Raw genomic sequence first — 15,113 nt, 5'->3', positions numbered from 1 at the left:
TTTTTTGGAGGGGTGGTGCATGTAAAAAATATTCAGAGTGCTATGAAAGGGATTTCTTCAGAACCCCCATTCAGAGTGCTGTGGAAGGAAAATAGTCAGAAAAAGGTCACCTGATCTCATTATGACATCAGGTGATTGACAGGTAGGCAGCTCCACCCACCTACAAGTTGCCTCAAGGGAGGTCACAATCTGGCCCCTGGGCTTGGAAGGTTCCCCAGCCCTGATATATTGGATTCTGCTAACAGTAAATAAATAAATGTGGCACTCGTGAATAAGCTGCCGCTTTGACTGCAAAGTGAGTCTGCTTGATCTTAATATCTTTATTAGTTTTCAACACAATAATCCTCTCTACATCAATGGGTTTGTTTGTTTGCCTTGTTTTACATTTTGTAGATATTGTGGCATCAATGCAACCAGAGAGCATCAACAACCATCATGCACAAAAATATTACATTTCACCTCATACAGAAAAAAGAAATCCATTAAATTCCACCTTAATCAGGAAAATGTTTCTTTAAAAAAATCCAATTCCCCCCACCCCCACCCCACAGTAATAGCTAGATCACCTTCAAATGAAAAGCTGCACATTGGTTGCCAATTGCTACAAGTAAATGGCAGGGGTGGAATCCAAGATAAATATTATATATAGGAATTTATAGATCTATCTCATCTGAAAGAACACATCAAGAAAAAAGGCAACAATATCTACAGCAGCCTCCTCCAACCAGGTGCCCTCCAGCAGGTGTTCTCTCCTGCAACTTCCTTCAGCTCCAACCAATTTGGCTGTGTGATGCTGAGGAGCTGATGGGAGCTGTAATCCAACAACCTCTGGGGGGTCCCAGGTTGGCAAAAGCTGATCTACAGTAAAAGAGGGTCCTAGTAGCCTTCAGTCATTCATATTTAAAGTTTAGAAGGAAGCACACAAAATAAAAGATTCTGAGATTAGAGGATTACATCAAACAGAGAGTGTGTCTGGACTGCTTGTGGCAACATCAAACCATTTAAATGCAAAGATGCCTGGCTACGCACACATATATACCCCTTGACGTGCGCACTGTCAGGAGCAAGAAAGTCAGGTGCAAAGCCTGCCGAGTAGCAGAGAGGCGAGACAGAACTCCTCGCAAGCTGCTTGTTGCTCTTTGGGCCAAACCCCACTTCAAGCTCTTTGCTTGCGTGGAAACGCAGCAATGTGCAAGATTGGTGATGTGGGTGGGGTGTTTCATCAGTAAAAAGAACTGAGTGTCTGACATAAGATCAGGACGCGGTAAGGATGCATTTGGGATTCAACAAGAACGATGGGCTGGGTGGTCCAGCAGCAGTTTGGGGAAAGGAAGGAGAAGGGTATATTGGCTCATTTGGAGCCCAGAGTGGCATGGACAAGAGCCTTTCTGGTTCCACGTCAATAGCAGGCTTACAGTAATGCAGAGCGAGTAGGGAGAATAGTCTCTTCAAAGGCATGAATGTGCGGAACTTGAGAAGAATTGCGAAGGCAAATTCTTCCTAATTGTTCTTCCTCAAAACTCTGAAAGGGGTTCTGAGATGAACTGAAATGGAAAGACCTCAATAAATTAACAGCCCCAGAGCCACGGGGGTGGGGTGGGGTGGGGTGGGGTGGGGGGGCTGCCTGAGACCTATCCTAGAGGACACACACGTTTGCTTCCCTCTGGTTTTGTGGTGCTGCCAGTAAGCCAGAACGGAAATGAGGCACTGTCCCAGAGAGCACTCAGGTGGTTGCGGGGGGATCCTTCAGAAAGTCAGGCAGGACAAAGCACAAGATGACAGGGTGGCATGCTAGTACGAAGCATAACCATATCGTGAGGGGACAGAGTGAAGGGGCTGGATGCTAGGCAAACAGGGCATCTTTAGAAGTGAGGATCCCGCAAGCCTCTTTACTGGAATTCAGGGAACGTATCCTGTAACATTAATTAATGCATATAGAATTGCCCCCCTGAGAACCTCCATCTAATGAAAGGACCAACGGAACTTATGGGTGGCTTCTTGAATATAAGAGTAATTATCATTTAATGCTTATTAAGGAGTCTATTTTTTTCTAAGTGCCATACAGATATTAAAACACAAGAAGACCCCTGCTCACAGGCTCACAATCTACTCAACAGGAAAAGAGTGGGGAGGAAATTCAAATGAGCATTGCCTTTTTCTCCCCCCCCCCTCTTAACTGTGATGACATTACAGTGAGTAAATAAATACTAGATGAAATATTTCGTAAGGGAAACCACAGAGGCCGCTGTTGTGAGGGCGAGAGACTGGGTGCTCCTGTGGGTCAATTGGAACAATGGCCTCTGTCCAGTGCTAGTTCTACTCAGAGTAGAACTTAAGTTGATACAGCATCTAATGTGGACAGGCACAGTCTGGGGGCAGATATCCCAGCACCTTCACATGATCCATCACATCCCTGAGGTGCAGAGGGGGCCACAGACAAAACTTCGGGATCAGGGCCTTCCATGAGGCTACCTGTTTTTTCATACAGGCGGGAGCATGGAGGAGATGTGACCAGTCCCCTACAGGGCTGTTTTGGGGGAGGAAGCTCTTTATCCCCATCAACACAAGCCTTACACAGTAGAGGCTGGAGTATGACACCCCCAAGGGTGCCTGCCTAGTTGGGAATATTTTTATGTTTTTATTTTCTGTGTTGTGTTTTAAAATAGTTCATGTACCCTGCTCTGGGACTGTTGATCGAGAACAGGAAACAAATATTTTAAATAACTAAATAAATGCCCTCATGTTCCTGGACCCCATTTTCCCTCCTTGAGGCTGGATAAGCTTCTGCTACTTATTCCTGCTGAGCCTAAAAGCATATGCACAACCCAGCACTTTCTAGGGGGGTTTCCTTCAAGGGAATGATCCTGGGAACAGCTATTGTGCAAGAGTATCAAGAATCTAGTATTCCTGAGGGGAAAGCCACAAGGGTTAGCATGCTCTAAACATGCGTAAATGTGCCCTTGTGTTTTTGATTCCTGCCACTGATTGTCCTTTTAAAAAAAATAATAAGCATGGGGGCAGCTTATATTGCAACGAGTTTTACTCAATGGCCATTTATAGCACTGGTTAAAAGGCTTGAGGAAACCCCAAACAAATCCTAAAACCAACTATGACCTTTCCCTACCCCTTAGGCTTGGAAAGCCCTGCTGCTCATTCCTAGTACTGGGGGGGACGGGGGGACGACAACTTCCCATTTTCTGCTTTTGACTGAATTTACATGTAGGGGAAGGAAATGATGCAATAGGACCCCCTGGATGGTTTTATACAGCAGCTGGAGAAACGGCTCGACTCTATGTGCATGTTCCTACCCAGTTAAGGCCCGATTTCTGTTGTCTTTCCAGCAAAACCTGCTGGCACAGAGTCAGCCACCAAAAAGGCTTTCAAAAGCCGTGGAACTAAAAAGCTTGTGCTCCAAAGCCAAAGAGAAGGGTAGAAACTAAGAGGCATTTGCCTTCAAGGTTGCAATTTCCCTCCTTCCTAAACCAGTGGTTGGAGTGTCAGACGAGGACCTTGGGCCAGTCACTACCTCTTTCAACTAGCCTACTTCACAGGGTTGTTGTGGGGATTAAATGAGGAAGGGTGAACCATGTATGCCACCTTGAGCTCCTTGGAAAAGGAAAAGGAGGGATATAAGTGTCTGAAAATAAATAAAGTAAGTAAACCACTGCATGGGTACATTGTGGATTAATTGTTGGGCATCTAAGCTGAAGGGCCCACGAGAACACTCTCCCCCTTCTGACTCACTGGGTGAGTGGCTTTTCTGAAGGAGAGGCACCCTGGCTAGGCAAGTGTAAAACATCCCTCCTGCTCGCCTTGCCTCAAGCTGTGCAGAGGGTCATGCCTGCCACTTCCAAGCCAGCTAGAAACCAACCCAATCCCTGGTTCAAAATGGCACCTGGGCCTATGGGTGGAGGTGGCCATTGACATCAAGCTGCTGCTGTTGATTCCCACTCTCCCTATGCCCCCCTCCCAACTTTGTATTCCATAATGTGAAAGGAAAAGAAAGACGGCAAAAGAAATTAAAGCCACAGGAAGCCGCAGGGGATGGAGCCAGCTGGAGAGTGACTGGATGAGTGGGCCCTCGAGGTCACCCGTGAAGAAGACGGCGAGGAGGAGTAAGGTGGAGGCCCTCAGCAGGACACCTCCATGGTGTGGTTGATCTGCCCCATGGCCTCGCTGCTCTCCGAGTGGGTGCAGGCTCTTGGGCGGTTGCCCCCGCCCTCCACAGAGCTGGCGCTGGTGAGGGAAGCCGTGCGGGAGCGGGCCAGGCGCGTCATACTGGCAGAGGGCACTACAGGGAGAGAAAGAGAGAGAGAGAGCATCAATGCTTCTGCCAGGGACAAAAAGCGGACCAGGGAGGGTCCAGGCGGAGCGAGCGCCACAAAGACGAGCAAAGCTGCCACAGGAGAGGGAAGAAGCAACATCAAGCCCCTGGCCTCAGAGGGCGCCTAAAGCCCAGCAGCCTTCAGCCACTCAAGCCCTAGCCATGCACCAACTCTTGAGGCGTAAGAACACAAGGGCACAAAAAGAGCTTGCTGGATCACGTCAATGGTCCATCTAGTCCAGGATTCTGTTCTCATAGATGCCTGTGGGAAACTGGAAACTGAATACCAGAACACTCTCTCCTCCTGTGATTTCCAGTAACTGGTATTCCAGCATTACTGCTTCCGACTGTGGAAGCAGAGCATAGCCACCATGGCTAGTAGCCATTGATCACCCTCTCCTCCATGAATTCATAGTCCAAAACATCTGGAAGGCACCAGGTTGTAGAAGGCAGACAAACCAGCCCAGCAATCACACCCCAAAGACATGACCAAGCTGACTGTGTGGGAGACAGTGGGTGGCTTGCCAGACGATGGCTTGTGTGAAGAATTTCAGAATGATGTGCTCTAAGTACAGAAGCCCGCCATCTGCCCTCTCAGCTAACCTGGGCAAAGGCTAGGGATGATGGAGATCAGGGTCCAGCAACATCTGGAGGGCTGCAGGGGAAGCCAACCCTGACCTAAGCAAACAGCCACGACAAGCAGAGTGTGACCCAGCTGCTCCTGAAGACTGCAGAGTGCCAAAACACACATGGGGCATGTCAAGTTGCAAAATAAATTATTCTACCACTGTTCTGAGGCTCCATCATCCCCCCCTTTTTTTTTTGGCTCCCCTCACTGCTGCAAGAGGCACAGGTGACCAGCAAAACTAGGTAGCAGGTAGGGCTGTGGTGGGACAGGGTGGGGAGCAAAGTGACTCTCTGCGCCTGGATGCACCTCCTGTGTGCCCTGCTCTGCCACTGACATACAATCCCCAACATCTCAGCAGCCAAGCAGATGCTTGCAGGAAACCAGCAAGTGGGACCCAAGCAGAACAACACTCTCTCCTCCTCTGGTTTTCACCAATAGGTATTCAGAAGTATTGCTGCCTCTGGTTGTGGAGGCAGAACAGCCCATTGTGTCTAGTAGTTATTGATAGCCCTCTCTCCTCCTATTGATAGCCTTTTCTCCTTTTTGCATGGTCTTATATCCCATGCTGGTCAAGGGCCATGCTGACTCCGCTCTTGTGCATCTGCCCATGAACAGGGCCCCCAACTCTAAAGATCAGCACAATTCCCTTTCTGTGCCAAGATGCACAAAATCCAAGAAGTCATGGGTGCACTCGTAATTGCAAGACATGTGAAAATGCCACACTTGGCCATTAACCTTTTTTAAAAAAAAATCTTCCAAGAGGGACACCCTTGGATTTGTAAGTGCACATGCGTGGCTGTTGAGGAGAAATTGCAAACCCCCAGGAACAGCGTGTTTTGGGATTCAGTCAGGTGTGACGCTGCCGCCAAACAACCTGGCTGTTGCATCTCTCTGTGGGAAGATGTGACTATCAGCAGGAAGGTATCACACCAACAACACACTCAGGATGCTTTTGGCCAGCCTCCTGCAAGCTGGTACCTCCCAGATGTTTCAGACCACAGCTCCCATTAGCCCCAGTCAGTGTGGCCATAGGAAGCTGGGATTAATGGAAGTTGCAGTCTGAAACACCTGCAGAGCACCAGAATGAGGAAGGCTGCCTTGGAAAGCACAGCGGCAAATCTTTTTTTGGGAAAACTCATCTGTTTCAACAAACGCCATTGGAATGACATAGCTGTGCGCTTCCCATAGTGTGTGAGTCATGCTACAGATGCAGCAGGGGAGGGCAGATGCTTCTTTGTCTGTCAGCCTCAGTCGCCTGTTTACTTGCCTGTCTCTTTACTGCAGGACCAACTATGGAAGCTGCAGCAGAAAAGCACACTCTGTACAGCAGCAATGCACAATAAGGAGAGGACGGGGGCGAGGGGTACATGCAGCATGTGGATGTGACAGTGAGCAGACATTGGGGGAGGGGATACCTGATCCTCCACTCAGCCTTCGGTCCTTCAGGTATGCAACTAAGAGAGATATGGAGGGGAGGTTGAGTAGGAGGTGGAAGCAAAGAGAGTCTGGTTGAGGGTTGGGAGGGCAAGAGAGGCTTTTATTTTGGAACATCACACATTCAAGGCTTGTCTGATCAACAGCAGAAAAACAAGACAAGAACACCACAACCAATAACCAGAGAGAGAAAGAGAAAAAGAAAAAGAGACAAAAATGGCAGGAAGATTTTCACACATACAAATTATTCCTGCATTGTTGAGATTGAACTAGATGACCCTTTGGGACCCTTCCAACTCCATGCTTCTTTTGATTTTTGTTTATCATTTATTTCTGAGATACCTAATGTCGCTCAGGCCAAGCTCTCTCTGACCAGGGTGATCAGGACTGGGAGAAGAGAAGTACAGATCTGAAATGGTTGGCAGATAACGGGTCTCTAAATCCACACTTTCAGAAGTGCAAATGTCCTTTGGGTTCTGACATCTTCATCCATCTGCAAAGCCGGGCTGCAAAGCCCTGGCCACGCTCCAGGTGCTAATTCCCAAACCATTTATCCTGGAGCTGATGGTAAGTTGTTCTCATGGTGTCAGAGACATGCACAGAACTGGGAAGTATCAGGCAAAGAACACCCAAACACACCCATTTCCTTGATCATAAACACACTAACGGCTCATTGCCTCTGTATGGCACATCCAGCAGGCCACGGCCCTTGATGGAGGAACCTTGTCCATGACCAGGCTCTCAACAACAGGGCTAATAATCTGTTTGGAGCTGAAGTGGGGACACATGGGAGCACATTAAATGCGTAGAGACCACACCTACACTATATATTTAAAGCAGTAGCATTCCAACTGAACAGTCATGGCTTACCCCAAAGAATTCTGGGAGCTGTATTTTGTTAAGGGTGCTGCTGAGAGTTATTAGGAAACCCCTATTCCCCTCATAGAGCTGCAATTCCCGGGGTTCCCAAGGAAGGAAGAATGATTGTTAAACTACTCTGGAAATTGTAGCTTGAAGGGAGGTGGGGGGATAGGAGTCTTCTAATAGCTCTCACCACCCTTAAGAACCTGTGACTGTTTATAATGGAACAATACAGCTTTAAATGTGGTCACAGTCTGAGCTGAGAAGGGCCAGGTGGATCAACCTATATCTAATATGTGCCAGTTTTGCCAGTGTTTGCTCATAAGTCCATTCTGTCCATACAAAAAAACATATTTAAATACATATTTGACTCTGAATTTATCACAAAATAAAAATTTATACCTATATGAGTCTTATGTATGCATTTAAAAAATGCTTTATCCTAAAATACATGTTTTGGTACACACTTTGAGCTGACAACTGCATCATAAAATTCAGATACTGACCAAGTGTGAAATCCAAAGAATAATTATACTCTCATCCAAATATTATTCTGGGAGGTACAAATTAGGCCAGTTCATTAGACAAAAGGAAATTATCCTCTGCTGAGTCACCTGCTTCTACACTGTCCAATTACAAACACATGAACATCTCTTACAATCCCTCGGTTACACAAATACAGTTTTTGAGCACACTGATCCCTCAAACTAGACAAATACTTACTGTAGCCCATCCCTTGAAGGAAGTACTTGAATGCTTCCGTCAGTTTTCCAGGCTGTTCAAGAAATCAGAGGGATGCGGATGAAAAACAGAAAGAAAAGCACCTACAACCAGACATTGCAAAAATAGCGGGTGTGGGTGTGTGCATCAAGCTCAGGACATGGATATTAGACACATGTGGATGAGCCCAATATCTTCTGAATCTGAGCTTTTAAAATTCAGGTTCTGTATTTTAAATCCAGTTTGTGAATCTAAATTCTGATCTTGTTTTTATTTCTCCTCCTCCTCCTCCTCCCCCTGCCCTGCCCTGCCCAGTCGCACAAACTCCCTATCACCAAGGAAGGGGGGGGAGAGAGATATTTGGGTTTTGCTTTGCTTTAAACTGTTTGGAACCAAAATGTGGATTTTCTTCAAAACAACTTCCCTGCAACAACTAATCCTAGAGCAGGACGCAACTCAGAGAATTTTGGGTGAAATGAAGAGAGGTGGGAGAATCCCACCCAGCCTAAGTGCCCAGGCACACCCAGACGGAGGTTTCTGAGCTCCACAGAAGGTCTTCTAATAACCAAGAGCAGGGAGGAAGAGGAAGAACTCACCTGTGTGACTTGAGGGAGCCCACCAGAATCAGCCATCTGGGTGGAAAACAGAGTTTTGAGTCAGAAAAGCTTCACCTTCCTTTCCAGGTGACCAGCCCCCCCTCCCCTCATTTGCATCCATTGCCCAGTCATTAGCTGGGGCTGATGGGAGTTGCAGTCCAAAACATCAGCAAGGCAGCAGGTTGGGTTAGGCTTGGAGTACAGTGGTACCTCGGGTTAAGTACTTAATTTGTTCCAGAGGTCCGTTCTTAACCTAAAACTGTTCTTAACCTGAAGCACCACTTTAGCTAATGGGGCCTCCCGCTGCCTCTGCGCCACCCCCACCCGATTTCTGTTCTCATCCTGAAGCAAAGTTCTTAACCCGAGGTACTATTTCTGGGTTAGCGGATTCTGTAACCTGAAGCATATGTAACCCGAGGTATCACTGTACAGTCTTAAGGGGCCCTTGAGTCACTGCTGGGCCTGGTGCCTGCAAATCCCAGCTTCCATTGGCTTCAGTCAATGCCACTCTGTACCAATCAACCAACCAGAGATGCCCACCATCTTTTCAAGATGGCCGACGTCCTCAACTAGTGAAGGGAAAGGGAGACATTAGGAGGCTCAGGTGCCAAATCCCTATCTGTTGTGGGTGGGGAAGGCAAGCAGAAGGGCTGCCTCCTCCAGACTCAGAACCCCATTTGGAGAAAGAGAGCTGGAAGCAGCAGCAGCTTTTGCAAGCACAAAGATTAAGGGAAGGGCTGACACGCTGTGCTTCAAGTCCTGTCCCTCTTTAGAAAGGCTAGGCTGCCATGATGTCTAATGAAGGGCTGTGGCTTCTGAAACAGCCTCCCCGCTCCCCTTCCCAAAGGGCAGGAAGCGCCCAGCCCAAGTTGCACCAATCACAAAGTCAGTAGGGGTCTTGTGGGCCAACCTCACGACTCGCCTTAAATGCAAGATATCCAGAACTAGAGTGACCCCTGCTGGTGGCCTTCCACCCTGTGCAATGCCTGTAGCTCCTATCATCTCCAGAACTGTGGCTCATAAGTAAATGGGGGTAAGCCCCACCATCCCCACTGGGTGTCTCAATGGCTCCTACTTTCAATTGGGTTTGGGGGTATAGATACATAAGACATTGCAGTTTGTCCTTGGACCTTAAGAGTCCAGTGGGAGGAAGAAGGGGAGAGCAAATTCTGATGGAATCAAAATCACTTCCACAGAATGAGATCTAGGGGTGGGGGAGAGTGGACTAAGGATTAGGACTTGTCCTGAAGACTTGCCCTTCCTCTATCTCACCTTCAGGAAAGTGGTGGTGGTTGGATCCAGTTTGGAGTTGCATTCAACCTAACAAACAGCAAAGTCAGAGTTTCAAAATAGCATCAAGTCCAGAAGCAGAAGCATCACTTGCCCTGCACGTGGTGTGACCCAGCAGCCAACACAATCAGCCTCTGAGGTTCAATACACCATGGACGAAACTAGGCTTTATTTCACCCAGGTCAAAGACCCAGTTTGGAACCCCCTCGCACATTTGTGCACGCACACACACAGCCTGGGGGCCTCAGTGGCACCCCTCTGGAAGCTTCACTTGGGCCAAAAAACCTGGCTAGCCTCCCTGTAGCTTCGGCACTGCAGTAAACCCTCAAAAACAGGGAAACAGTAGCAAAATGGGGGTGGTGTACAGCTTTGGCAACAACAATTGAAATAAATAAAAGGAACGTGACAGTCCAGTTTTTAACTATGACTCAAAAAATAAAGATAGGGAGTATGGTGTAGGGGTTACAGTGCTGGACTATGAACCGAGAGACTAGGGATTCAAATCCCCATTTGGCCATGAAGCTCACAGGGTGACCTTGAGCCAATCACTGCAACTCTCAGCCTAAACTACCTCACAGGGTTGTTGTGAGGATTAGATCAGGAGCCACATTGAGCTCCTTGGAGACAAAGGTAGGATATAAATGCAATGAAATAAAAATAATAAAAAATAAGTAGGAAGTAAATGCAATAAATAATAAATAAATAAATCCCCTTAGGAGCCAGGGGGGTTGCAGCTCTCTAGCGCTCTCTCTCTCTCTCTCTCTCTCTCTCTCTCTCTCTCTCTCTCTCTCTCTCTCTCATTCTCTCTCTTTCCCAAAGCTGGGGGGGGGGGGGGAAGGCTAGCCTGAAGTCTGCAAAGGCATTCTCAGGAGGCCTCTAGTTGTTCTTAAATACTGTACCTGCCACCCGCCTCCCCCCAGCCTTCAAAGAAAAGACAAGCTTGCAGTCTAGGGGAAGGACAAACCCATGCTATGAGCTTGGTCCCAGACATCATTCAAGCAGGGAAGATTAACCCTTTGGAGCTTAGCTCCTTACTCACCACGCCATCTTCGGCCGGTGCGTTATCGCCCACCACGAGCATCACTGGGCAGCTGCAAACCCCAAGGGGAGAAACGTGATTAGCAGGAGAGACCTGCTCTGCTCGGGGCCCCTCCTCATCCTCCCTAGAGCAAATCAATGGCTTACCGGAGTGTCTTGGCGTTCGGGATGCTTCCAGGTCGGTTAATGTCCAGGTCCCTGCGACTGAGAAAAAAATGAGGAATTTTAATTGAAGCAGACAAACATGCAGGGGCTCTGCGACTGAGTTCAGCAGGACTACAATATTTGCATCATACCCAGAGGTGGAGCAAGGTGGGTGTGGTCTGCCCCAGGTGTCATCCCTGAGGGGGGGGTGACACCCCCCCAGGACGCTCATCATGGGTAGTGCACCCCCAGGGCGGGGCACTTGCCCTGCCCCCTGGGCGGCTAGCCCCACCCCCGGGTGCATGCCACTCCAGGTGCCAGAGCAGCTAGCTCCGCCTCTGATCACACTGTGGTGTTTCACCTTTTATTTACAAAGTATTGGTAAAATTCTGCAAGAAACTCTCTGTCAAGCATAGGAAATTTGCTTGGTTTTAGGGGATGCTTTTACAATCAAGTAGTATATACATTTTAATAAATAAAAACAATAATAAATAGTTTTTTGAAGGTATTATTAAAAACAAGCTTCATAATAACTGGATGTGAGCTATAGTGCTTGCAAGCAAATTTTAAAAGGGGGGAATTGGGGAGAGTATGGTGGTAGCTGTCTGTTGGGAGGAAAGCATGGTCCAAGATGCATGCAGTTCCTTCAGCCCCTGCACGTACCTGTTGTACATGTTCCAGAAGAGCTGGAGGTTGTACTGGTTCACCATGCTGCTGATCTGCTGCCGATAGCTTTGCACCAGCTCTGTGTTCCCCACCAGCTCTTCCTGTGGGTGTGGAAAGAGGGCAGACAGAAAGGAGGCCAAGTCAGAGCACAACTGAGGACCAGAGCAACCGTTCTGGGCTGGAGGAGGCATCAACTGGAAAAGCACCTCTGTGAGCCCAAGGACTCTGCTGGATCCACCTGTTTGCAGGGCACAGCTCACCACTTAAGAGCCAGGCTAAAATTGCAAATCTAGGACTCAGCTGTACTTAACTTTTGCCCCACATTTTCCAGAGACAGCTCTGCACTTTAAAGTACCTTGTCTCTGAGCACTTTTCTTTGCCCCTGACACTTTCCCTGCAGAAACCCACCCTTTGATGCTGAATCAGAACAAACAGCAATTTGGGTTTTCCACAGATTGCTATTTGCTTGGATTCAGCAGTAAAGAGCAGGTTTTTGCAGGGAAAGTGTAGGGGGGGGGGAAACAAAGCACTTGGATATGGTGCTTTAAAGAGCAGACTTGTGCCTAGAAACACAGCACAAAATGAAGTCTGGTCACCCCTGCAATTTTGAGTTTGCTGAGCAGGCTGGCTGGCTGCCACCCCTGATCCTAGGTAAGGAAAGGTATTTGATACCCTGCCAGAAGGGGGGTGCTGCAGACAGGTGGCTTTTCACTTGGTTTCATATTCTCTCTCACACACACATCCCAGCATGGTCTCTCTGGATTCATCCTTGGGAAGAGACCTGCGTGAAGTTTTAAAGGAGCCCTGCTACCGTTCAGGCCTGGCTCAGGGCTTTTGTCTCAGCCCTGAAAATGTGTCGTTTTCGTGGGGCAGAACTCTGGATCTCTTTTACAGAGTCTCTGGCATTCTGTTGCTATTGACTGCTGAAACTAAACAGGGACTTCCTCTCTGCCCCAAGCCCTCCACACCTGTAAGTGTCTGCTTAAAGTGCAGCCACCTGGAGATCTCTGTGCATCACAGGGTCACATTTGATATTTTTTACTGTGGGAAACCCAAGCCCTCTTTTGGTGGCTTGCACTAAAATATTGCCAGAACTAGGTGGGAAGCTGCATCACTGGAACCAACACCTTGTCAGGATGTGACAACCTCCACCTGGCTGCCTCTCAAGCTCCTTGCATGGGAGACTCAGACTGCAATGTCCTTTTAAAGAGGTTCCCCCAGTCATTCTTGGACAGGGCCAGCTAGAGGCTTTCAAGAAGTGTCTCAGTCTTGCCCTTTGACAGCCCCAAAAGCAGAAGGGAGGAGATTAACAGAGAAGCACTCCCCACCGCTCCCAGCTCCTTCCATAGCTGTTGCATGCTTCTTACCTGGCTGAACAGGTGAGTCAGAACTGTGTCAGGCAATGTGCTGGTCAGGCCAGAGAGCTGAAAGTTGAAAGCAGAGCATAGGAGCATAAGAGTAAAGAATTAATTGCCTTGCAATATCAGACTAACGGTCCACTCTGATGCCCTCTGAACCTGAAGTAAGTGTGACTTTCTTTCTAAGCCCAATTGATGTTCCACACCTAATAGCTGTTGACAATCTTTTCCTGTTCCATGAATTTGTCTAATTCAGCCTTCCTCAACCAGACTACAACTCCCAACAGCCCCAGCCAGCACAGCTGTCTGGGGCTGGGGATGATGCACATTGTCCAAAACATCTGGAAGACCCTTGACTAGGGAAGGCTGGTCTAATTCCCTTTTAAAGTCATCTGAGCTTTTGAGCCCATCAGTGTTATTTTGTGGTCACTATGAAGCCCCAAATTATATGTGAACTCAGGGGGGCAGGGGGCAGACTAAAGACAGGCCTCTCCCTCTGCAGTTCAGGGATATTAAGCTAGGGCAGTCCACTGTGATGGGCTAAGGATGACTGAGAGTTTATGTGCTTGAAATATCCTACAGGTGAGTCAAGAATTTCAGTTAGCACATTCTAGGCAATGGACGCTCAGGAGTGGACATAGAACCCAGTCACTTGGTCCCAAGCCAAGTGGGGAGCAGAACTCTTGGGAGGAGCTGTCTTGTCAGCTGAGGATGGCCCACTGTTGCCCACCTGCCCTCTGTCTCCTGAGATAACCCATCATCACACACCCAACCAAGTATGTGCCAAGCTGTGACACCCACAAAAAGGAATGGCAGTGTGCCCTGGTGCAGGGCTCCAGGTTGGAGAAGCCTCCATCACAAGGCTGGAAAATAGGAGCAAAGGACTATGGTAACTACTATACAGATCCAGCACTGCACTGAGCCACAGGCAGCTTTCTTTTGGGAGGTGTGGGGGTTTTAATTGCCCCAAGAATGGTTGCATGTGAACACGCTGCACACCCCAGTAGCCCACTGAAAAAGATCTAGCTTGTTACATTAAATGTGTGAGAAGCTTCCAGGTCTGGCCCTCTAATTAGGCAGAGTGAGGAAGCTACCTCAGGTGGCAGATGCTGAAGAGTGGCAGCAGCAAGCTCTTTAGGGGCTAGGCTCTGTGTGCCATTTGCACACTCTACACATCCCACTCTCAACCCTTCTGTGCTAAGTCACTCATTGCCTTCATTGCTGAAGGTTGAACTGCTTTTCTTCTCAAGTTGTGCAAACGGTGAAGGGTGGGGGGAGGTCACAGGGATTAAGCAAACAGATGCAAAATTGATTTTTTTTTTTGCACAGGTTATTGCGCTCTGGGATATTTTGAGCAAGAATTCAAGGCCCTAGATGGAGATTAGTGAACAGCTGCTCAATTTGAGATAGCACAAAAATGAAAACCCCTACACGCCTGGGTTGGGTTAAGAAAACCCTGGGATTTCTTAATTATGGATCAATTAGCACAACAATTTAGAAGCCAAGAAAGGAGACAGAAACAGATCATTTTATGAAAGACTGGCAGGCAGTAATAACATACCTGGAAACTGAACCAGTGAATTAGGACAAGCCACATGAGGGCAAATGTACTCATCGTTTGTACTAATTACCTCAGAATATATTGCTGTTTGTTTGTTTGTTTGTTTGTTTGTTTGTTTGTTTGTTTGTTTGTATGCTAAGCAAACCAAACTAAAAGTGAACAATCAGGGAAGCCATTGTAATTAGTTTTATTATTGATAGGAAAGGAGGGGATTTTTTCCCTACATTTTATGTATTAATGGCAGTTAAAAATGGATAAAACAATAAGTTGCCAACACCTGCCCCCCAACATGTCCTGTGACCCCACTCTGTATGGGCTGCTCTGTATGGGCTGTCAGAGGGAGATGCATGAACTTTGCTTTTTGCACAGATGTCCATGGATCCAAAGAGACCTCACTCAGTTGTCCATCCCCAGAAATGAGTCTACTTGAGCAGCAGCATCAGAAACCTCAATTGGCCTGCAGAGACTTGGCTCTGACACACACCCAGTAGCA

General features: G+C 47.8%; 1 protein-coding gene across 5 annotated transcripts in view; it reads right to left on the bottom strand.

The window, feature by feature from the left end:
- Nucleotides 1–300: 300 nt before the first annotated feature.
- The window catches only part of NDRG4 (NDRG family member 4), a 50,679-nt gene continuing 35,866 nt past the window's right edge, over nucleotides 301–15,113 (bottom strand). For 3 of the 5 annotated variants that reach the window (XM_079989210.1, XM_079989208.1, XM_079989211.1), the window contains 9 exons: nucleotides 13,069–13,125; nucleotides 11,699–11,802; nucleotides 11,039–11,095; nucleotides 10,893–10,944; nucleotides 9,836–9,883; nucleotides 8,564–8,599; nucleotides 7,971–8,022; nucleotides 6,368–6,406; nucleotides 301–4,291 (listed from right to left, as the gene is read on the bottom strand). In XM_079989210.1, the coding sequence (XP_079845336.1) occupies nucleotides 4,131–4,291; nucleotides 6,368–6,406; nucleotides 7,971–8,022; nucleotides 8,564–8,599; nucleotides 9,836–9,883; nucleotides 10,893–10,944; nucleotides 11,039–11,095; nucleotides 11,699–11,802; nucleotides 13,069–13,125 (606 nt within the window). In that variant the 3' untranslated portion in view covers nucleotides 301–4,130. The remainder of the gene's footprint in view (nucleotides 4,292–6,367; nucleotides 6,407–7,970; nucleotides 8,023–8,563; nucleotides 8,600–9,835; nucleotides 9,884–10,892; nucleotides 10,945–11,038; nucleotides 11,096–11,698; nucleotides 11,803–13,068; nucleotides 13,126–15,113) is intronic. The other 2 variants (XM_079989209.1, XM_079989212.1) reach the window with 1 other exon arrangement.

The sequence above is a fragment of the Podarcis cretensis genome (genome assembly GCF_951804945.1).
Source record: "Podarcis cretensis genome assembly, chromosome: 8".
Lineage (NCBI taxonomy): Eukaryota > Metazoa > Chordata > Lepidosauria > Squamata > Lacertidae > Podarcis > Podarcis cretensis.
Note: the sequence above shows the minus strand (reverse complement) of the source record. Positions and strands in the feature narration are given on the sequence as shown.